The sequence below is a fragment of the Trachypithecus francoisi genome, unplaced genomic scaffold (assembly GCF_009764315.1).
Source record: "Trachypithecus francoisi isolate TF-2019V2 unplaced genomic scaffold, Tfra_2.0 Contig01579, whole genome shotgun sequence".
NCBI lineage: Eukaryota > Metazoa > Chordata > Mammalia > Primates > Cercopithecidae > Trachypithecus > Trachypithecus francoisi.
Window position 1 is genome coordinate 14,135,154 of NW_022681442.1, and position 25,361 is coordinate 14,160,514.

General features: G+C 37.0%; 1 protein-coding gene across 2 annotated transcripts in view; it reads left to right on the top strand.

Annotated features, from left to right (window-relative positions):
- The window catches only part of PDZD8 (PDZ domain containing 8), a 106,409-nt gene that overhangs the window by 53,273 nt on the left and 27,775 nt on the right, over window positions 1–25,361 (top strand). For both annotated transcript variants that reach the window (XM_033181579.1, XM_033181580.1), the window contains one exon: window positions 8,019–8,121. In XM_033181579.1, the coding sequence (XP_033037470.1) occupies window positions 8,019–8,121 (103 nt within the window). The remainder of the gene's footprint in view (window positions 1–8,018; window positions 8,122–25,361) is intronic.

Here is a 25,361-nt window from a genome sequence, read left to right on the forward strand (position 1 = left end):
GATAATAAAAACTTACAAATGAACTGAGCTACAATCTAACAGATAAAGTGTGGCTTTTTTTTCATAGTTTTGGCTGGGCATGGTGGCTCACACCTGTAATCTCAGCACTTTGGGAGGCTGAGGCGGGCAGATCGCTTGAGGCCAGGAGTTTGAGACCAGCCTGGCCAATATGGTGGAACCCCATCTCTACTAAAAATACAAAAAGTTAGCCAGGCATGGTGGCATGTGCCTGTAATCCCAGCTACTTGGGAGGCTCAGGCACAAGAATTGCTTGAACCCAGGAGGTGGAGGTTCTAGTGAGCTGAGATTGCACCACTGCACTCCAGCTTGGGTGACAGAGCTAGACTCTGTCTCAAAAAAAAAAAAAAAGTTTGCTTTTCTGAAACTTTTTATGGGTAATTTCAAATGAGACTTACAAGACTCTGAAGGCTGTGAAGCCAAACCCAGGACTCACCATTAAACTTCACCTATAGTACTTAATAGATTATGGTGAATTCCTGTCTCTTGAGGTCCCAAAAATATGCTGAGTTTCCTGGGCCTGTCAGGAAGCGACATTCTTCACCCCGCTATAAGACCACCAGCTGAGCTGTTGTATTCAAGGTACCAGACCAGTTTTTCCATGGTGGCAGTTGGGGAGAGGGGTGACAGAGGTGTTAATGGTGCCATAAAGTCAACTTTAATTCCTTGAAGTTGTCTGGTCATATCTGAAAATACGAGATTCCAGTCAAAGCTTGGTACCATTGCCAACTGTGTCCTTTTACAAGGAGAACAGATTCTTAAGAAACATATGTAAATGATTATATTGCCATAAAATTAAGAATACTCACTAATAGTTTCCAAAATCTGGAGGGATCAGATGGGATGAAAAAGTAAAGGTTTCAAATTTTGCTCACAAAAGTGAACTTGACCACACTACTATAAGTTTTAGATTAAAAGAAAAAAACAGTTTCTTTAAATCTGGAAAACAAAACACTGAAGAATCAGCAATATTTAAAATTAAAAAATCATTTAAAAAATTCTCATCACTTTATTCAGTTCTGTGTAATTTATTCTTATTCTGCCAGATCTTGGTTAGCAGTTTCATGAAGCCATCAGTTTCTTCATTAGAGTTTTATAAATTCTTATCTAGGCCAATGGTATGATCTTAAAGTTATCAGAAACTTGTATTCCAAAGTACTTGTAGTGAATCTTGACGAATAAGCAATTTTGGACTGTAACTGACTGCACATGCTTTTAGGGAAGAGCCAAAACCGTTGTCTGTGGATGATCAAGAGTTAGAATGGCCGTGGCTAAAAATCTGATGAGAGTTCATTATAATCAGCAATTGACAAAGAAATTTGGTTATTGCTATAGCATTGTAACATTTAACATAATCAAAAATTATGACTGATAACTATTAGATTTCTAGTAATCTCATACAAATTTTGGAATACTCATATCAGTAACATACCCGTTAACATAATGTAAAGAAGGTTTAGTATCACTTATTATTTGACAATGCTTCCCATATAATTTCATCACATAAGCCCAGTTAGTTATCTCTCTTTCACAAGGTGAGAAACATAGTCTTTGGGTTTTCAGGGGCCCAACTAGGAAATTCCAAAATTAAATTAAGGTCAAAGAGACTTAATTTAGAATTTGATTTTGGTAAGTTTGTCAAAAATATCGAAATGTTTAAACCTTAACTAAATATGATCTTGTTATGTATTTAATTGAGAAAGATTTTAAAGACAAGTACGGGTTATACAGTTGTCAACAAAAACTTAACTCTTTTAATATTGAGAAGACTCAAGTAATTAAATACCTAGTAAAAGATAACATGAAGCACTAACAATTATCTTGATAAAACACAAAATCTTTGTTTCCTAGGCCAATTATTTAAAAAGCAAAGAAAAATCTTTCACTATTTCCTATTAAGAACAGATCAGTCCTCCAAGAAAATTCTATAACTTTTCTTACCAAAAACACATATTGCTTGTTTCTTGCAGATTCCGCAGCTTTCAAATTTTTTCATTTGATAATTTCCACATGGTTTTTTTTTCCCCTGTAAACTATCAGTCTTTCAGTTACCTGTTCCATTCCCCTAAGCAGTTGTTAACCTGGCAGCCCTAAATTTGCACTTCCAAGGAATGATTCTTAGGTAAAACATTATAGAAATTTTTTATCTCAAAGGCATGGAGAAAGAATGCAAATTTTTATAAGAATGAGCTTAGAGCATGTTGCCTATTATTAGAGGTCGATTTGTCAGATGAACTACATTTTAAATCTGAATATCTCCAAGTCTCATCTGGATGAACAAAGTATATATCTGCCAAAACAATTTGTTTCATTTTCCTCTGATTTTTTCTTGAGATTTCTCTCTAGAGAGTGGCGCTGAACTCTAGCCCTACCCTGACAGGCTTTTCAAAATAGACTCTCTAGGAGAACCTAGACTGATTCAGGTGTGTCAGGTAGATGAAATGTAGATGGCGAATTATAGTAATTCACTATAGAATTTTACAAGGAAGTACACAGATGAACCTAGGAGAAAATTCAGAAGCTTGTTCTTAGGGACTTCCCTAGAAATTTTTTTGGGCAACCCTTTTTATACTGTCTTGGTTGTTTGCACAAGTGGCAGTGTTTCTTTGGAAACTGCTGCAGTAGCATTCCTTTATTGTAGAAGCACCCTACGGACAGGCCCAAAGGTCATTCTGGGTTGTTGGTTGCCATGGAGCTCCTGTAATTGAAAGGCCGTAATTTGGAAGTCATTTGTTTCTTATTTTGCTCTAAGGTCCTCTTGAAATGTTCTGCTGTGATTACTAGTGTAGCTCAGTCCTGTAGCCTCTTGTCTTTTTTTTTTTTTTGAGATGGAGTCTTGCTCATGCTGGACTATCTTGGCTCACTGCAACCTCAGCCTCCCACATTCAAGCAGTTCTCCTGTCTCAGCCTCCTGAGTGGCTTAGATTACAGGTGTGCGCCACCACAGCCGGCTAATTTTTGTATTTTTAGTAGAGACGGGGTTTCACCACGTTGGCCAGGCTGGTCTCAAACTCCTGGGCTCAAGTGATCCACCCGTCTTGGCCTCCCAAAGTGCTGGGATTACAGGTGAGAGCTACTGCTCCCGGCCTGTCTTTTGTCTTTTTTATGAGCCTGCATCAAGTTGGGGGAAGCTGGAATGCCTTACCAAAAGGGCTTCCAAGTGAATTTTCAAGTCAGTAACAGCTTCATATTTCTTTAGCATGTAGGTCTGGGTGATAGACCACATAGTGCAAATGGGGAAACACTTTAGGAATGGCTTTCAGAAAGTCATTTGCAGTTTTGGGGGCTCTGCCTTACCTGTAAGTAGATCCAGGTAGGGCTTGTTGGGCCACTGATACCATTCTCAGGAGAATACTGTTCTGCCTCTTACATTCATTTTTGTGCTTCCTCAGGTCCCTTTCGACAAAGTGTATTAGTTGGTAGAGGTCAGTAATAACAGGTCATAGGTTCCAATTAAGACCATGAATTCTTCAGAAAAAGTTTGAAGTTCTTCCCTCGATATAGAAAGTTCTGTATGCTTTTGTCCAGGAAGTATAAGTTACTGGGGGATCATTTTGGAATTTTCAGCGTGTTTTATTTTATAAAAAAAGCTGTTTAACTGCGCTTTCAGAAAAGAAATGTAGTTCAGACGGTTAGTAGACTTAATATCCAGGCAAAGTAGGATAGAGGGGAGCAGTAGTAGTCAGGCCAGTCTTATTGTCCTTGGTATATGAGGATTATCTTGCATTTTTAGCTTTTCATTAACTTTTTGCAGTGAATCTTTTATAAAAGTTATTTTTGAATCCTGTTGTTTCTTTAAGGCTTCTGAATACCAATTAAAAGGAGAATCCCATTCTCTCTACCAATTAATTGGGAGGCTTGGGATTCAAGTACATTTCTTAGATGAACGGTCTTGTTCTTCTGGAACGGTCTTCATATGACCATTGTAATTCTGAATTATCTTTAATAAGATTTTGCCACTTCTGTAAGTATATGCAGCTTTCAGGCTTAATACTCATACATGTGAAAGTCGGGTGTAGCCAGAAGGCCAAGTACTCAACTCTTCAGAAATTAAGGATCCTATTTTTACATTGAGTCTTGGGTCTCCCAGAGCCAAGATAAAAACCTAAGAGGGATATGCCATGAGTTTGAGTCCTATAATGCTTCTACAGTGTGCTTCATTGCATGGATATTTTCTTGTGGCTCCTGGACAACTTTATATTAACTGACCCATTCCCTGACCACGCTTATCTTCTCATGGTAGTCTTATTTTTTAGTGATGGGTTGCTCTAATAGCTCTTATGTGCCTCACCCATGTCCACCAGTCAGGTTATGGCTTTGGCTCTGACATTCCACTGATCAACCTAGCCAATGATTTTCCCATTTCTCTGTGAACCAGACACCTGAGGCCTCTATTACCTGAGTGTACAAGAAAAATGAAGAATATAGAACCAACATAACTGCAAATTCTGAAAACTAGAGTTCGTGCCCCCTGCAGTAATAACCACTTAGTTCAACCACTGTCAGTTACCTTTAAAACTGCAGCTCTTGCCAGTGACTCCTAAGCTACTGCAAATCCAAAAGTCAAGTGCCTTCTCACAGCACAGATTAACCCCAAACCACAGAGATCAGGGAACTCAGGGCAAAAGAAAGCAAAGCTTGTGAGAAACTTAACAATTTTCAGGGCTTCCTGAGGAAGACAGAGGACCCAAAAGCGAGCTGAGCAGCACCTTTTCCATGTTCCTCAAGAGGTCTCTGGGTCATGGGTCATCAGAAATCTCCTTCATGTCCCTTCATAGGGCCACCAGAACTGTCAAAAGACAAAACTACAACAAATTCAGTTATAAGTCTGTTTGGGCCTCTTATTTGGTTTGTTCTTACTAGGATCTAGTGCAGGAGCTCAGTATAATGGCCTCCCATAATGTTTGTTTAGTGCACCTAACCTGGAGATGATTTTGGAAATCCTCATTACAATTGAACGAATCAATAACAATTCAAAACAAAAACTTTTTCTGTGATAAATTCTGTCACAAAACAAAAATGAAGAGTTTGAATAGGGCAAATAATGCTTTGTATGCTTTAAATTTTTGTTGTTAAGAATGTTATTAATATATATGGTTATTTTTCACAATTAATTTTTTTGAATTTATTTGATTTTAAAGTACCCTTTTTATGTTTTCTGTTATCAAATATCTGTATCAAATAAAGAGCAGTTTTACATTTTATTGAAGTTTATAATCTTGTCACAATATATTGGCTTATAACCATAATAAACCAATCATTTATTATTACATCTTTTTTTAAAACCTTTGAAACTTTAAATGTAACCTTTCCACAGAAAAATGATTCATTATTTATTGTTATGATCACTTATTTTTTCTTTAAATTGTTTTATTGAGATATAATTAATATACCATGCAATTCACCCATTTAAAGTATACAAGTAACTGTCTTTTAATATATTTACAGGACTGTATAACCACTGTCAGAGTTTAATTTTAGAATATTTTCATCCCCCTCAAAGAAATTCCTTATCCATTATCAGTAATCCACATTTTCTTCTAGTACTCCTCCTGCAACCCTAAATAACTTTGTCTGTATAAATTTGCCTTTTCAAGATATTTTATATGAATGGAATCATACAATATGCAGTCTTTTGTGACTGGCTTATTTCACTTAGAATTTTTTCAAGGTTCATTCATAGTGTATGTAGCATGTATTAATATTTCCTTTCATTTATTGTAGAATAATACTTCATTATATGGATATGACACATTTTATTTCTCCCACTCATCATTTGATGGATATTTGGCTTGTTTCCACTTTTTGGCTATTAAGTATGAATAATGCTGCTGTGAACATTTGCATGCATGTTGTGTGAATATATGCTTTCATTTCTCTTGCTTACACACCTAGGAGTGAAATTACTGAGCTATGTGTTAACTCTGTGTTAATTTTTTAGGTAACTGTCAAATTGTTTTCCAAAGTGACTATATCGTTTTACATTCCCATCAATGATGTATGAGGATTCTAATTTCTCCATATCCTCACCAATACTTGTTATTGTCTCTTTTATTATAGCCAATCTAATGGATAAAAAGTCATTTTGATTTGCCCTTCTTCAGTGGCTAATGATGTTGAGCATCTTTTCATGTGCTTATTGGCCATTTGTGCATCTTTGGAGATGTGCCTATTCGGATTTCTTGCCCATTTTAAAATTGCATTATTTGTCTTTTTATTGTTGAGCTGTAAAGAATTCATATGTTTTCTGGATACTAGGCCCTTATCAAATACTGGATTTGCAAACATTTTTTCCCATTCTGTGAGTTGTCTTTTCATTTACTTTAAAAAATTTTTAACTTTGGTGAAGTCCAATTTATCTACTTTTCTTTTGGTACTTATGCTTTTGGTGTTGGATTTAAGAAACCATTGCCTAGTCCAAGGTCAAGAAGATTTGCTTTTATGTTTTCCTCTAAGGATTTTATAGTTTTAGCTTTTATATTCAGGTCTGTGACCCATTTTGAGTTAATTTTTGTTAAATTTTTTATTACTCTTTCCAAAAGCATTTTTAAAGTGCTGTGAAAAATATGGAATAACTTATGATTACAGGGGAGAATTTCTGAGAATTTTGCTTTTTCATTCCTGAATTCTGAAGATTAATACCTGTCAGGAATTTGGGGACACTAGCTGGTGCACTTTTCTCTGCATGATAGTAAAGGCCCTTAGGTAGTTTATTCTTTGAACAGTTGGTGGCAGCAGAGCTTTAATGAATGTAGATTCTCATTTTTTCCCTAAACTTAGTATTTTATGTTTTAAGAATCCTGTATGTATTTGGACTGCCTTCTTTTTGATAATAGGTTGTTAGGCACTAAGTTTAACATTCCTTTTAAGAGTATTTAAGAATTGTTTAGAGCTTAAAATTTTAGGGGGTTATTTTTGTTTGTTTTGGTTTGATTTTTCACCACGAGTTTGTTCAGGCTTCTGTTTGTGAGTCTAGTTTGTGGAGTATGGACATGATTTGCTTGAGGTCTTTAACCTGCAGACACAGTGTTTTTTTAATTTCTCTTATGTGTTTTATCCACTTTTTCAGTATTCACTACTATCTCATGATCTTCATAAGGAGGTAAAGTAATAGAGTAACAGTCAACATGTTCGTTAGTGTTAAAGCTGTTCTCAAACTTACTCCTGAAACAAGTTGGCAGATTTACATTCTGATTTTGAGGATAGATGATATAGAAGTTGGACACATGAATAACCTTTTTTCTTCAGCATTAAAAACTATATTATATAATCTCATGATTGTACCTCACATGTCTTTTTTAGATCTAAATATTAAATAGTAAAATTACATGATGCCAATATTCCTTGACAGTTGTTTTCAAGACAATAATAGAAATAACATTTATTGAGCACTTAATGTTTGCTAGGCACTGTGCTAAATGCCTCGTGTGCATTACCTTTTACTCACAACAGTTGTCAGAGGTAAGTACTATTTTTGCCCAGAGTTTCCAGAGGAGGAGATGGGCTTAGCTTAGAGAAGTTAAATAATTTGCCTGAGGTCACATTAGTAGATGGTGTGTGTGTATGTGTGTGTGTGTGTGTGTGTTATAAGCAATTATATTGCACTTTTGTGTGTGTGTGTGTTTTACAGAGTTGATGGTATACTAGCATTATTCTGCATCTTGTTTGTTTTTAAATTCAACAGTCTGTTTTGAAGATGTATTGCTCTTGCTGCTACATATAAATATTTGGTCAATTTCTTTACCTAATGAGTAGATAATACTTTGTATTTGTTTGACTTAGCCGCTGAAAAACAGCATATCCTGGAATCTCACCAAATTTAGCTTTACTTCATGTTTCCACTAGAGGGTGTATAAAATATTTGACTTAATTTTTTTTCTGTTACTAAAGCTATGATAGTAATGGAGTAATGTACTGTTTCTTGTTGTAATAATCAGAAATAAAAATTTTAATGAATATAACAGGAATGATACTCTCCCTTGTTTTGTTTTATTCTGCAGGTTACTCATTTTTGGATCCTATGACAGAGAGGCAAATGTTCATTGCACACTTGAGTTAAGCAGTAGTGTTTGGGAAGAAAAACAGAGGAGTTCTATTAAGACGGTAAAATGGATTTGCAGTGATTTATATCTGTATAAAGTTCTATTTTATAAGCATGCGTTTATTACTATTTCTATATTCCTAGAGTTATTTTTGGTCATGTTTAAATAGCTATGAACAGTTCTTTGTCTTGTTACAATACAACTACACTGATAAAGTAAATCACATGAAACTATAGTTAGTATTCATGTTACCTGCATAAGAAACCTAGTCTGACTAGCATTCCTTTCAGAACTTTTAGATTGCTTCAATTATGAAATTAGAAGGAACTAATTTTAAATAAACACCTTCAAGTACATGTGAAATCAGAGTATTCATTATTCATTCATTGGACAGATATTTTATGAGCACTTACTTTGTGCTGGGCACTGTTTTAAATTCAAGAGAAACTGTTCAAGACAAAAAAAGCCCCTATTCTTGTGATACTAACATGGGGTAGATTTGTGGTATGGGGATTGGAAGAGGGAGGAGGTGATCTACATTTTATAGGGTAAAGATAGAACACAGTAACAAATGGTAAACAGAAAAAGTGAACAAAGCTATTCCCAAAGATTCACAGTTGCTATGAAGAAAACAGGCATATGACAGAGAAATTGTAAGTTATGATAAAGGAGACTCTTTACATCTGTTGATAATAGGACTCTAAAGAGATGACACTGGAGCAGGCTTACCAGAGAAAATAGAGGACACCCAGTTAAATCTAAATTTCAGATAAACAGTGAATAATTATTTTAGTAGAAGCATGTACCTAGTACTACAGGGTAACAGTCGAAATCCTGTTAAGTCTCTAATGGACAACTATGTAGTATTTTTATGAATATTCCTTTGACTTTTAAATTGTTTCTGATTTATTTATGTATTAACTGTTGTGAACATCCTTATATAAAAATTGGGCAGTATGAAATTATTTTGGAAGAAAGAGGATAATTTTGATCAGAATGGAGAAGGAGAGACAAGTAAAACTGTAAAGGGAAGATGGTTGGCCCACAGAGTTTGGATTTATGAAAGCAGTGGGGAGCTGTTGAAGATTTTGAGCATGGTAATGACATGGTCAAAATAGAGGTTTCATGGAAGGTTTCCCCTTTCTTTGGTGGCTGTTCTTGCCCCAACCTTCTTTAATTTATGTCTCAAACAATTTGAAGCAATTCCTCAGAAAAATGAAGGAAGTAGCATTAGAATTTGTTTTGAAATACATAACGACCCGAAGAAGCATTATTGTTTTGTCCAGCTAAATTTTTGCCTTTACTTTGAATTGGTCATAATTTGCCATTGCTATTGGCATTTTCAATATCCTTTATTATATTTGCAAAAATATTAGATTAGACAGTTCTAATATTTTATAGCAAAAGTTGGTAAGACTTTAATCTTGTCATTATTTTAAATCTCAGCAGATGTCATAAGTAGTTTTGAAGAAAGAATTCTAGGTTATTAATTATATCTGATGTTGAAAATGTCAGCAACAGTGTCTACAGGCATTAAATTATGAATGTCTGAATTTAATATTCCTAGGGAGGAGAATTATTATGTTCTTTAAGACAACATAAAACATCAGGGAGTAGGATTCGATAATTTGTAATACATTACAAATATGAGTAGAAACTGGAACATCATTAAAAAGAATTATGCTAAATTATTTGATGAGTTTAGGATGCTATCTTTGTGTAAATACAATCTAGGTTGAAAACAGTATTTAATGTTGAAATTTGTTCAATGAAGTTAGTCACTAACTATAATGAATATGCAGAATAAAAGAAACTTAATTCCTGTCATACTTTTAATGTGCCTTGAGTTTTTAAAGGAGTATAACACTGTAATCTAGGAACATAGCTTCCTCCTTCATCTTCCTTAGCATGGGGTTTTTGCCCTCATGGTTGCAAGATGTCTAATGCATACTTAGTATTTTACCTTTCAAGAAAAAGAGTGTGGTCCAGAGCTGGCCAAAAGCACATGTCAGCCATGTCCTTTTTAAAACTTTCCTGGAAGTTCCTTCCAGGGATTTCCACTTATATCTCATTGGCCAGAAGTGAATCATATGGCCTCCTCAGCAGCAAGAAAGTACAGTATGAGAAGCCATTTTAATTTTTCTGCCTTTTTAGAAGTAGAAGGCAAGGGAGAAACAGGAGTTATGAATGGCTTTTATGTAGCCAGTCCACAAGAAAACAACTCAAATCTATTTGATGACCTTTTGATTTTTTTTTTTTTTATTTAGAGACAGTCTCGCTCTGTCACCCAGGCTAGAGTGCAGTGGCACAATCATGGCTCACTGCAGCCTCTAACTCCTGAGATCAAGTTATCCTCCTACCTCAGCTTCCACCTCCCGAGTAGCTGGGACTGCAGGTGTGCACTACTACACTCATCTATTTATTTTTATTTTTTATTTTTTGGTGAAGACAGGGTCTTTCTGTCTTAGCCAGGCTGATCTTGAACTCCTGTCCTCAAGCAGTCCTCCCACTTTAGCCTCCCAAAGTGCTGGGATTAAAGGGACTAGCTGTCACACCTGGCCATGACTTGTTATTTTTAAGGGAATTTTTAATAAATTGGGATATAAGGGAGAAATTGCAAAGAATAATTTAGCAAATAGCCTACATAAAGCCTATTTTAGAAATACCTTGTTAGAAATCCAAGAAAAGTTTGGAGCAAACTCACTCAGACCAGTGCCGTACTTAGCTCATTCGTACAATAAAAGAACTCACAGGATAAATTAGGTACCTTGTGGTTGTGTTTGTTCTTTGAAAATAGTAAAGATTACTCTTGAGAATCCTATAAGCCAAGATAGCTGAGGTATAAGTAAATTAGATATCAGGCTTAAACAAAAATTAGGGGATTATCTTACAAGAGATGACAGAGAAAATACTAAAAATTTCTTTACCACACCAGAAAGAGACAATGCAATTTGTGATTTATTTCGGGTCCATTGCAGTATTCAGGTTTGGTGATCATACTTTGCTTAAGTTTCACCAAGAAAGAAATTTAAGGAGTTTTCAGATTTTAAAAAGTTTCAGGCCATGATATTTTAGTAATAAACTATAAAAACTATCTATACATATCTGTAGAATGTATAGGGCTTACAAATAAAATTCACAATAAATTAATGTGATGTACATTAAAGCACATGTGAATCATTATTATGTGCCTGGTTAGCGCCACAGAACACATAAATGTCACATTAGCACACATTGTTGGAAAGAGAGAGATCCTAAGTTTTACCCTCCCAGAATTGGAGTTTTCTTGCCACTGACCACCCAGTTGCTTTACCCCTAGTTCCAGACACAAAATAGATTATTGTTTTTGTTTTTGAGGCAGAGTCTAGCTCTGTCACCCAGACTGGAGTGCAGTGGTGCAGTCTCAACTCACTGCAGCCTCCGCCTGCCGGAGCAATTCTCCTGCCTCAGCCTCCTGAGTAGCTGGGACTACGGGCATACAACACTGCACGCAGCTAACTGTCGTATCTTTAGTAGAGACGGAGTTTCGCCATGTTGGCCAGGTTGGTCTCGAACTCCTGGTCTCAGGTGATCCACCTGCCTCGGCCCCCCAACAAAGTGCTTGAATTATGGGCATGAGCCACTGTGCCCAACCTCAGACACAAAATAGATTATTAATAAAAATGTTGTTCTCTTTCCCTCTCTCTCCCTATTTTAGCTAGTCTGCCTGTGCCTTCTGTATCGTCTCTTCATCATTTATCCACACTGACTCACTTGATTCTTCAAATAGGTTGTTCTATTCCAACTCTATTCTTCCAACTTGGAATGTTTGAGGCCACTGGGAAAAGAGAAGGCACCATGGAAATGGGCTCTGGGACCTCTGAATCTGGCAATTCTGGTGTAGAGGAAAAGGCAGTAGGGGCTAGTACAAACGCCCACCTATTCTTTCATTCTGAATAAAAGCATATAAGGAGTTTTAATTTCTAGAAATAAGCTTTTATGTACATTTTCTGATGCTAACCCTACTCTCTATCTTCCTTCAACCTACCACACTCTGCATTCAGGTACTTGACAGCAGTTGCCTTTCATAAGAGACCAAGTATTTCCTTTTGCAATTAGAGACATGAGGTTGAAAATCCAAACAATATTGGTATATAAATGTGTCACTATCAGAAAGGAAAGATGAATATGAATTTTTTCCTGTTTTGAAATGGAGAGGAAATTATACAAGAAGCTTTTGGGTCTCCTTATTTAGAGTAGATGGGCAGAAGAGAGAACAATCATTTGTTCAGTATAAATAAAAGAGTAGAAATACTTCATTCCTTTTGTAGCCCAGTATGCAGGTACCGGAGAGAACTGTGGTTAAAGGCATGCTACTTCAGATCTACCTAAAAAGCAAGGAGTGATGCATCCCCGAAAAAGCATTCATCTAACAGTTGGGGAGAATCTGTAAGTGATATATGGGAGTTCTTAATCAGAACAGTGTATTCTTTCTGAGTGTTACATGGTATTAACTGGCAACCGTTATAAGAAGGGCTTTAGATAGGTCAGCCTTATCTAAAATTGTGAAGCTTGAAGAATTCACCTCCTAGATTTTGGACTTTTTCTTTCTGTTTGACTTGAGTGGTATTTTTTCTTCTCTTTAGAAAAGAAAGCTATTGGCCGGGCGCGGTGGCTCAAGCCTGTAATCCCAGCACTTTGGGAGGCCGAGACGGGCGGATCACGAGGTCAGGAGATCGAGACCATCCTGGCTAACACGGTGAAACCCCGTCTCTACTAAAAAAATACAAAAAATTAGCCGGGCGAGATGGCGGGCGCCTGTAGTCCCAGCTACTCCGGAGGCTGAGGCGAGAGAATGGCGTAAACCCGGGAGGCGGAGCTTGCAGTAGCTGAGATCCGGCCACTGCACTCCAGCCTGGGCGACAGAGCGAGACTCTGTCTCAACAAAAAAAAAAAAAAAAAGAAAAGAAAGCTATTGTTTTCTCATCAAAGCCTAATCTGATAAGGTAAATCATGACATCAAGCTCCCATCAATTTTTAAACACACCCATACAATTAAAGAGATATTTGAGGAGATACCTATTTTCTAAGACCTTCCAGGGTAAGAAACAAGATATGCAAGCAAAATATCTAACATATGTAGCACTTTAGAATCTATGAAATAGTTTTCCCATATACAAAGAGCTAAAGTCTTCTGACTATCTCTACTTGTTTGATTAAATCCCACTACCTCTAACAAAAACTGGACTGTGAATGGTATTCAAAAAATTAGTGATGATAATGGAATCATTTTAGAACAGAGTTAAGGAGAGATCTGAAAGTATGGGAAGATGGGATTTGAATACAAGGGCCTTCAAAATACGATCAGCCATGTTCACTTGCCTAAGATTAAGCCTGATTCAGAGACAGTCTGGCTTATTATAGAGCCCAGTGAGTCTTTGTTTACTTCCAGAGTAACGATTAGGGCAGTTGAATACAGGAAAGACTTAGTGTAAAGGAAAAGTAATCAGTTGGGAGAAAAAACAGTGTTTAGGGAAATCATTCCTATCTAATACGAAGATGCTAAAGGAGCATATAGAAGAAATGAAAACAGTAAATGCATTTTCAACTTTCAGAAAGCTTTTGATGAAGATCCATACCAAAGTTTCCCAACATCTAATTCCTAGGAGGATATTTTGTCACAATTAGATCTAGCTTAAAGATGTGAGAAACAGGGTAAGGATGATCAGGAATAGTGTCCTGAATGATTGAGTCCGAGACTTTGATCAATTTTCATAAATGATTTAAAACAGCATTAATAGAAATATAATATGTGGCACTTACATAATTTTAGATTTTCTAGTGAACACGTAAAAAACAAGCAGGTGAAATTAATTTTAGTAATGTTTTATTTGACCCATATATCCCAAATCTGGTCATTTTGACATGTAATCAACATAAAAATCAATGAGATATTTTACTTTCTTTTCTTACATAAAGTCTTTGAAATTTGGTATATATTTTATAATGATAGCATAGGTTAAATTTCAGCTACATTCCAAGTGCTAAGAAGTTGCATGTGACTAGTGGGTACCATATTGGACAGCACAGATCTAGAAGAAGGAATGTACAGTATAATCTTCAGATTTACACATGGCACTAAGCTAAGAAGTGCCAAGTTAAGAGGTGGAATATGAAAGAAGAGCTCTCAGGACAAGTATGTAAGAAAGAAATCCAAACTCTACTTTAAAATATGAGATCTAGGATTCTTCAAAGAAGTAGTCAATATGTCACTGTGCTTCCAAAACAAGAAATTTGACTTTTCATGAGCGATGTCACAGAATGAAATCTTTTTATACACTTATTTTAAAACTGTGAAATTCTCTGGGAATAAATTATTTGTGCATTTTTGGTTGCTATATAATACAAGGAATTTAAAACAGAACTGGACAGGGCAAGAACAAATAATTAAAATTAATATGGAAATGAGACAGCCATATAAGGATTAATGGATGGGAAAAAAATTAGTATTCTCCAGCCGAAAAGGCAAAGGTGGGTAAATGACTAATAGAAGCATATAAATACAAAAAGTAAACAATAAGGATAATCAGCAACTTTACTGGAACTAAATCTGTGGAGCAATGAAGATAAATCTCATGTTCCTGATGATAATCAGATGATTCATGCTAAAATAATACTTAAAAGGTCTTCGATAATCCAGCATGCTAGACACTTGCTGGTAGACTCCACAGAGACGCAAACATGCTGTATTGTATTTATGCTATGTATCCTGCACCTAGTAGAGTTTCTGGCTTCTTGCAGTTTAGTGAATGCCCTGGGAAGAAAAGGGGAGGATCAATGAACTTTTGAGATACAAATCTGATTTTATCAGTTGCCTGCCTCAGTGGTTTCTGATTGCATATTGTAGGATGACAAATTCCAGCCCTCACAGGCCTGGTCCCTGTCTATTTCTCCAGCCCTCCGTTCTCCCCTGCCATTCTCCAGTTTAACCACACTGGCCATCTTTCACTCCTCCATACTTGCCATACTCTCTGTCCTCTACACGGCCATGGTACATGTACACCCTTCCCCCAACTCATTTCTTCCCATACAAACCTTGGTTAACCCATACGTCGGATCTGTGCTTGTGTTAGACCTTAGCTTATTTGCCCTCAGATACATTCTTGGGCCCTTCCCTGCTGTATGCCATGAGAGGGCTGATCTTTGCAGGCTGTATTTCTGCTAGGTTTGACCAATGTAAAGCACCGATGGGAAATGGGAGTGAACTGGGAAAGCCAGAGTTTTCTTCCTCTTCCCCTCTGCATTGGACAATGTGTCTGACAGCCATTCTTTCTCCTTCGTGATGCCATGCTTCTGGCAAGACAGGCCCACCATACTTCCCAGCTTCTGCTTGATACTGTAGCCTCTGGCCTCTACTAATACCACCTCTTCCTCCCCACCCCTCTTCCTTCCAGCCAAAGGTTGATAGTAATTTCTTAGAACTGTTACTCGTATTCTGAGTTTCCTCACTGTCTCCTGTTTGGTACTCAGTTCTCCTGTCACCAAGTAGCCATCCTCTGGTTTAAAGGCCTTCCATATTAAATACTCAGTTTTCTGTTTTCTTAGAGCCTATTAATAAAACAGTAATCATCATTTCCTCTGGAAACCTTTCCTAACTATATGAAACTCCTTGGTAATGCTTATCACAGTTGGGATTTTGCATTTATATTTCTATGATAATGTGATCAGTATTGTCTCCACCAATATCTTCCGTATCAGCAGGTACCATGATTGTTTTGCTCATAGCACGTGGCATTCAGTGGGTATTCAGTAAATGTTTTTGGTATGACTAAGGCTGGCTATCTGACCATGAGCCTTCATTCAACCTCAACCCTTCTTCCAGACCTTCAAAGTTTTAGTGTGACTTTTAGTCACACTTCTGTTTCCTTTCCATCTTCAAGGCTATTCCTGATGTATGTTTTTTTTTTTTTTTTTTTTGAGACGGAGTCTCGCTCTGTTGCCCAGGCTGGACTGCAGTGGCCGGATCTCAGCTCACTGCAAGCTCCGCCTCCTGGGTTCACGCCATTCTCCTACCTCAGCCTCCCGAGTAGCTGGGACTACAAGCACCCGCCACCTCGCCCGGCTAGTTTTTTGTATTTTTAGTAGAGACGGGGTTTCACCGGGTTAGCCAGGATGGTCTCGATCTCCTGACCTTGTGATCCGCCCGTCTCGGCCTCCCAAAGTGCTGGGATTACAGGCTTGAGCCACCGTGCCCGGCTCCTGATGTATGTTTTAACCAAATAAAAATGTTTAGGGTAAAGAACTCCACAAAATGAGAGATTTATTGCTCAATATTAATTTTGTGAAGAGTCTGATTTTTAGAGTGAAGATTTTAGTTTACAGATGTGGTGCTAATAGTGTTTTATTTCTGGCGTTACTGAAAACATCAAAAACATTTCTTACTCTGTGTATAGTTTAATGTAGCCTAAATAAAATGTCTAGGTATAATCTAAAAATTTACTTGCCCTACTTCCCTTCAGTTTTGTAGAGTTTTAGAAGTCTTGCTGAATGAAATTGAATGCATCTACAAAGTCCAGCTCTATCATGTATTGTTGAATGTACATACAAAGAGTATAAAAGAGCTTCCTAAAGAACTGTGATCTCAAGTAAGAACATTTGAGACAGACAAACTTACAAATAATGTTAGGCCAGATGTCTCAGAGTTGGCATTTTGGTGTGTTTTTTAAGGCCAGATGCCTTGCAGATAGCATTTTGGTACTCCTATTTAACCATTTGCCATTTACAGTCTTAATCTTATCAAAAGGAAGAGAAAGATTAAAGCAAATAAAGCCTTTTTGAAAATGTCAGTTTTTATGAAAACTCAGGTTTAGTTCAGTTTGATAATACTTGTGAATACAGTAGGGACTCAATGAAATTTTAACCATATATAATGTTCTATAGTTTGGCTTCTTTAAATAAACTAAATGCCTTTGAGCTTTAAAAGTAAATCCTATGGAACATTTCTTCTCTTAAAGTTCATCTTGATTAAAAATGAGGGATGTAGTTCTCTGTCTTAGATTTTCTAAGTATGTTTACTATGATTCTAAGATGCTGGGAAAAGAATAGGAAGTTACGTTAAAATATACAAACATAAACTCTCCATATCAAATCAGTGGAAGGCACTATGAGTATGAGAACAGGAAACTGAATATGAGGTGTTAAGACCTTGTATCATCTTTCCCTTCAAGGAAAATAAGTAGTAGGGAAATAAGATCAACAGTACTATGAGTATCAGTAGTACTGTGAGGTTCCAATGAGAGAGAAGTAACATTCTTTTGGGAAAACAAGAAAAGAATGTATTAAGGCAGTGACATTTGAACCAAACCTCATAGTATATATAGGATTTTGTGATGGCAGAGAGGCCATTTCAAGAAGAGGACATAACAAAATCCCCAGTTAAGAGTGAAACTGTTTGAGTATCTTTGAGATAGAGTGAGTTGTTCAAGTTGGCTAAAGAATATGGTAGCATAGGAAGTTATGCAAAACAAGAATAAAAAGAGTGGACCACATTATAGAGTACTTTAAATACCACACTAAGAAGTTTGGCTGTTACTCTCCAAGACTGTTGGACCTCTGGAGGCTTTTAGAATGCAAGTGATTCCAGAATCTTTCTTCAGGCAGACTTAGAGCTGGATTTGAGTCTCAGCTAGGCCACTTTTTCCAGCATGACCTTAGTCAACAGTCCCCAAACCCGTTTCATCCACAAATACTTTATTCCATAAAATGGGACTGATGCATCATATGGTTGTATGAGGGTTAATTGAGATTATATATATTAAAATGTCTAGCACAGTATTTAGCACATAGTCGTCAATAATATGTTTATTGAACCTGGCAGCAACGGATAAAATCAAGGATGATTTGATAGGGTAAAGACCTGAAAAAGAAGAGGTGAGGGGTAATGAAAGTCTGAACTAGAAAGGTGGCAATGGAAATGGAAAATAGAATCTGTGTGGCTTGGATACCACTGAGAATGGAGGGAGTTTTGGAGTGAGCAAAGAAGCCAGAAAGATGAGCTATGAGGAGGGAGAAGGAAAAGGAGAAAGAGGATCTCATTCTGTACAAGCTGTTTGAGGTATAGTGACTATCAAAGGCCAGGCTAGAGATGGAATGTTTTTCGTATGGAGATGTTATTTTTTTGTTTTTGTTTTTGTTTTGTAATTTTTACTGCTGTTATTTCAACTTCTAGTATTTTAACTAGTAAGTTGAATGCTTTATTTGGGGTTTATGCTATGTTTTTAAGCTCTCTTTTTTTTATATAGGATAAAGAAAAGCAAAGTAGTTTCACAGTATTGTAGTAAGAATCTAATTCTTTTTTTTAAGAGCAAGTTAAAGGCGGTAACAGTCATAAAATTTAAACATTATTTTTAGGTTCTGTTTCTCAGAATCCTGCAGTTTACTGTGATTCAAATAAACCTGATTCACACAGTCCATACATTCTCACTAGCTAAAACATCCTTTTCAGGGCACAGTAGCACCTTCGTATAAAAATCCACTTAGCCAAATAACTGATTTTCTGAGCCATACACGGATGCAGAACTAGGACATAAACACTTTAGGAAAGTATTAGAGAGATGTTATGGGAGATCTGGCAGTAGCATTCAACTCCCTGTCCACATACAGTCCAGTGGTAGTCAGCAATTACAATGTTTCTGCAATTTTTCTGTGCCAGTCACAGTTTTAAGATTTTACATGCATTAACCATTTAATCCTCATTTAACAATACCATGATAATGGGCACTATTATAATCTCTATTTTATATATGAGGAAATTGAGATGTAAAGACAGAAGTAATTTATCCAAATCACCCAGCTTGCTGGCAGTAAAAACAGTCTGCAAACCCAGGCAGTATGATTCCACAGCTGATGTTCTTAACTAGTACTATATCATTTCCACAAATGGTGTCCTATAGGCCTGGGTTCAGATCTAGCTTTTTCCACTCTAGCTCTGTGACTATGAGCAAGGTATTTCATAATTTCTACAGCAGAGGTAATAGTAACTGCCTTACAGGATATAAGGGTTAAATGTATGTAAAACACTTAGTGTAATACCTGGCACTTAATATCTATTATTATTGAACTTGACCTGATTGACCTCTTTTGTTCCTGTGGTTTTAGTGCATATATTTTATGTGTCCTTATAAGTCCCCTACACACACTCCCTTTTATTTATTTATTTTTTCTTGTACAAGTTTATAAGACCCTTTTAAATCCTTCCTGTAACAGTGTGAGGAGGGCAGGGAGAGTATCCTCCTCAGTCATGAGATAGTGTTGTTGTTGTTTAAGATTGTGTTCTAAAATAATGCCTTGAGAATATCAGCAAGTTTATTAAGAGCTGTTATAAGGAAGATGGAGATCAATAGCTGCTGCGCATCTCAACTGAGGATAAAATATGGACAAACATATTTCATCAGGAATATTTAAGATAAGAGATTAAGAACTTTTTAGGAATAAAAAATATTAATATTGCATGGATGTTCGTGCTTCCAGATATTTGTAATTAATAACAGAAAGTTTTAAAACCTTTAGGAAGTAGTTCATGATACTACACTGTTTGAGATCTCTAGCTTTCACCTGTTTGCGTTTTCTTTAAATGTGAAGTTCTGTAATGTACTAAATGAAGGTACTTTAAAATGAATAAGCTAAAAGTAAAACTAGGTTAAAATTTTTGTTTTTGCCTTCAAACAGGTAAATGGAAAGGGGTGGCAACAGCAACATTTAATTTGTATCTCTTGTTAAACCTGTCTTTGTAGTATTTTCATAAGTTATGTATTTCTCAACTTAAATATTGAACATGAGTAGAGTTTAAAGTCAATTTGGGAACAGCTGTGTTTCCCATTTGTAAGCATGTTGGTTTACATTGATATTGGATTGTACTAGAGAAATAGGTGTTTATATTTGAAAGTTGTTTATGTATAAACAATATGCCCTATGCTGGAAGAGATACGGATGTTTTATTAACCACTGTAAATAAGACTACTTCTGGATAATTCATTGTATTTTTTAAAAATATTTTTATTTATTTTTAAAGTATTTTTAAAGAATTACCTGGTAATTCTTAGAGTATGGACAGATTACTTTTTTCCTAAACGAATGATGTGTGAATTATCTTTTGTAAGTTGATCAATACTGAGAGTGTTGTCAGAAGTTTAAGTAGGAAGCCATTAAGCAAAAGGAAGTATGAAGCAGATTTTTAATTTTTCTGATGATACACTCATTTGTGTGCAGAAACTTGCATATTTTAACAAAATCAACCTGTGTAAGATAAGTTATATATGTTTAGAAATTGGTATGGGCAATTTTCCCCCATTTAAAAAAAATTAGAAACCTATAAAGACTACAAAAGTCAACCATAATTCCACTACCCAGAGAGATCACTGTTAACTTTTTAGAAAAACTTTATAAACATACACATACACCCATTATTCACATACGAATATGCTTGTGTGTTCTTAAAGCATAAGTAGCCAACAGGCAGTCATTTACTACTTATGTAAGTAATCCCTTGGTCAAAGATTATGCAAAAATAAAAGGCTATTGATTCATATTTCAAATTATATTTCAGCTAGAATAAGGTCTGTAGATTAGATAATAGTATTATCCCAAAGTTAGCTTTCTAATTCTGGTGATTGTACTGTGGTTATGTGAGATGTCCTTGTTAGGAAATACACACTTAAGTATTTAGAAGTTAATGACATCATATGTGTAACTTATTTTCAAATAGTTCAGAAAAATAATATGCAGAGAGAAACAAATGTGGCAAAATGTTAATAATTGGAAAATCTGGGTTTAGGATAAATGGGAATTCTTTACTAGTTTTGCAGCATTTCTGTAAGGTTGAAATTATTTCAAGATAAAAAAGTTATTAAAAAAAAACTTATTTAAAAAAAAAAAAAACCCTATCTGTACCTAAGGCTCTCACACTTCCTTAGTCACCTGCAGAAGTAGAGTGATACTATATGAGGCTGAGGCCTGACCTGGTGATTCAGAATAAGAACTGTTTCTGTTTAATAGAGGAATTAAAAAGGGCAAGAGTGTTCTACTCTATTGTTCACCTGACAACCTCGGCCTTTGCATGTTTTTCTGAACTTTTTATTTTACTGGAATGGTTTTATAAAATTTAAATTTATTTCCAATCAAAACATCAATCATTTTAAAAGAGAGAGAAAAGAAGAAACCTTAAGTATATTGCAAGGTAATCAGTAGGATGTAATTATTTTCCTAACAATCTTTTGAACCTGAGCAGAGGATCATTTTTATTCCTTAGATCTCTTAGATTGGTTATATTTGAATAATAGAGTTTACTTTTTCATATTATACTTCTAAATCTTTGTTGTCTCGTAGATGAGGTGACCAGTGGATGCGTTCCTGATTTATCATCCAGTTGCTTTAGAAACCAAGTTATCCAGTGGCCAAGCTGGCATTGTATTTTGAAGACTGAGGGGGGTCACTTGTATTTTCATCCAGAAAGAAATATGAGCGGAGATAACAGAAGTACCTATTCCTAGATTGCGCCAGATGTTTATGCCAACAGTTTCATTTAATGTTGAAAACAACCCAGTGTGGTAGATATCAGGTGTCACCGTTTTATGGTTAAGACTCACAGGGGCTAAATCACTTGCCTAAGGTGACAAAACTAGTAAATGTTAGAGCCAGAACTCAAACCCAACTCTTAGAACAAAGCCATGCTAGATGACATTAAAGTTTTTCTTCAAAAACTAGTTTTAAATCTGCCCTAGTTCTTATGAGAAGTTGACTTCAGCAGCTTCTTAGCTATCCATTAAATGTTAATTTCTGAAAATGTAGGCATTTTACAAGTTGAGCATTCCAAATCCAAAAATCTGAAATGCTCTGAAATCTGAAACTTCTTCTCACTGACATGACACTTAAAGGAAATGCTCATTGGAGGATTTCAGATTTCAGATTTCCAGATTTGGGATCCTTAACATGTGAGATAATTTAGGATTCATTCGTTGCACTATTCAAATGAACCCGTTTAAGAATTTATCTCTCTCTCTCTCTTTCTCTCTCTCTCTCTCTCTGTGTGTGTGTATATATATGTGTGTTTATGTTTGTTTTGTTTTGTTTTTTGTTTGTTTTTGAGACAGAGTCTTGCTCTGTTGCCCAGGCTGGAGTGCAGTGGTGCAATCTCTGCTCACTGCATCCTCTTGCCTCCTGGGTTCAAGCAGTTCTTGTGCCTCAGCCTCCCAAGTAGGTGGGATTACGGTCACACGCCACCATGCTGGCTGATTTTTGTATTTTTAGTAGAGACAGGGTTTCATTATGTTGGCCAGGCTGGTCTCGAACTCCTGACCTCAGGTGATCTGCCCACCTTGGCCTCCCAAAATGCTGGGATTACAGGCATGAGCCACCACGCCTAGCCAAGAATATTTTTAAAATATATAGTTGGTGCCCTATATCTGAGAGTTCTGCATCTTTGTATTCTATCAACAGCTGATGAAAAATACAGTATTTGTCAGATACAGAACCCACAGACATGGATGACTTTTTGTATCTATGAGTTCCACAGGGCTGACTGTAAGACTTGAGCATCAGCAGACCCAGTGTCCACAGGGGTCCTGGAATCAGTTTTTTACAGATACTGTATTAGTCTGTTTTCACACTGCTGATAAAGACATACCTGAAACTGGAAACAAAAAGAGGTTTATTTGGTCTTACAATTCCACATGGCTGGGGAGGCCTCAGAATCATGGCAAGAGGTGAACGGTACTTTTTACATGGCGGCAGCAAGAGAAAAATGAGGAAGAAGCAAAAGAAGAAACCCCTGATAAACCCATCAGATCTCTTGAGACAATTCCCTATCATGAGAATAGTATGGGAAAGACCGGCCCCCACGATTCAGTTACCTCCCCCTGGGTCCCTCTCACAACACGTGGGAATTCTTGGAGATACAATTCAAGATGAGAATTGGGTGGAGGCACAGCCAAACCATATCATTCGCCCCTGGCCCCTCCAAATCTCATGTCCTCACATTTCAAAACGAATCATGCCTTCCCAACAGTCCCCCAAAAGTGTTAACTCATTTCAGCATTAACCCAAAAGCCCACAGTCCAAAGTCTCATCTGAGACAAGGCAAGTCCCTTCCACCTATGAGCCTGTAAAATCAAAAGCAAGCTAGTTACTTCCTAGATACAATGGGGGTACAGGTATTGGGTAAACACAACCATTCCAAATAAGGTAAGTTGGCCAAGACAAAGGGTTACAGGGCCCATGCAAGTCCGAAATCCAGAAGGGCAGTCAAATTTTAAAGCTCCAAAGTGATTTCCTTTGACTCCAGGTCTCACATCCAGGTCACACTGATGCAAGAAGTGGGTTCCCATGGTCTTATCTCCACCCCTGTGGCTTTACAGGGTACAGTCTCTCTCCTGGCTGTTTTCACGGGCTGTCTTTGAGTGTCTGAAGCTTTTCCAGGCTTATGGTACAAGCTGTCGGTGGATCTACCATTCTGAGGTCTGGAGGATGGTGGCCCTCTTCTCACAGCTCCACTAGGCAGTGCCCCAGTAGAGACTCTGTGTGGGGGGCTCTGACCCCACATTTCCCTTTGACACTGCCCTAACAGAGTTTCTCCATGAGGGCCCCAACCCTGCAATCAACTTCTGCCTGGGCATTTAGGCATTTCCTTATGTTTTGTGAAATCTAGGTGCAGGTTCTCAAACCTCAATTCTTGACATCTATGCACCCACAGGCTCAACAAGGCTTGGGGGCTTCCACCCTCTAAAGCCACAGCCCAAGCTATACGATGGCCTCTTTTAGCCACAGCTGGAGTGGCTGGGACACAGGGCACCAAGTCCCTAGGCTACACACAGCAAAGGGACCCTGTACCCAGCCCACGAAACCACTTTTTCTTCCTGGGCCTCCAGGCCTGTGATGGGAGGGGCTGCCTTGAAGGTCTCAATATGGCTTGGAGACATTTTTCCCATGGTCTTGGGATTTAACATTAGGCTCCTTGCTACTTATGCAAATTTCTGCAGTGGGCTTGAATTTCTCCCCCAGAGAATGGGTTTTTCTTTCTGTGGTATAGTCAGGCTGCAAATTTTCCAAACTTTTATGCTCTGCTTCCCTTATGAAACCAAATGTTTTTAACAGCACCAAAGTCACCTCTTGAATGCTTTGCTGCTTAGAAATTTCTTTTGCCAGATGCCCTAAATCGCCTTTCTCAAGTTCAAAGTTCCACAGATCTCTAGGGCAGGGGTAAAATGTCGCCAGTCTCTTTGCTAAAATATAAGAAGAGTCATCTTTACTCCAGTTCCCAATAAGTTCCTCATCTCCATCCGAGACCACCTAGGCCTGGACTTTATTGTCCATGTCGCTGTCAGCATTTTGGGCAAAGCCATTCGACAAGTTTCTAGGAAGTTCCAAACTTTCCCACATTTTCTTGACTTCTTTTGAGCCCTCCAAACTGTTCCAACCTCTGCCTGTTACCCAGTTCCAAAGTCGCTTCCACATTTTCAGGTATCTTTTCAGCAACGCCCCACTCTACTGGTACCAACTTATTGTGTTAGTCCATTTTCATGCTTCTGATAAAGATATACCTGAGACTGGGCATTTTACAAAAGAAAGAGGTTTAATGGGACTTACAGTTCCACATGACTGGGGATGCCTCAGAATCATGGCGGAAGGCAAAAGGCACTTCTTATGTGGCAGCAGCAAGAGAAAAATGAGGAAGAAGCAAAAGCAGAAACCCCTGATAAACCCATCGGATCTCATGAGACTTAATTCACTATCACGAGAACAGCACAGGAAAGACTGGCCCTCATGATTCAATTACGTCCCCCTGGGTCCCTCCCACAACACATGGGAATTCTCAACAATTCATGTTGAGATTTGGGTGGGGACACAGCCAAACCATATCAGATACCAAGGCACAACTGTATATGTAATTTTTGTCATAATTGAGATACGGCATTTCTGCTTAGTTGATAGATTCTTTTCCATTTATCTGGCTTAGGAGTTTAAGAAAGAACTTCTCTGATTTTATACCTTTATGAATTGTTTAAATATAGTGACAGGTGTTTTGAAAAGTTCTGTGGGAGTTGATAGTAATTTTTATGCCGAGAGATAAAAACAAGGCATTTGCCATATGTCTGTTTCAAAGAGTTATACTTACTTTGAAAAAGATGGTGTGATTGTGTGCATCCAAATTGTGAATCCTCTTTGCTGGTAAGACAGTTTCAAAGATGACACCTAGTAAATGTGGTATCTCCTTTTTTTTCTATTAAAGTGATGGAACTAAATGGAAAATGATTGAGAATATAGTGGGTT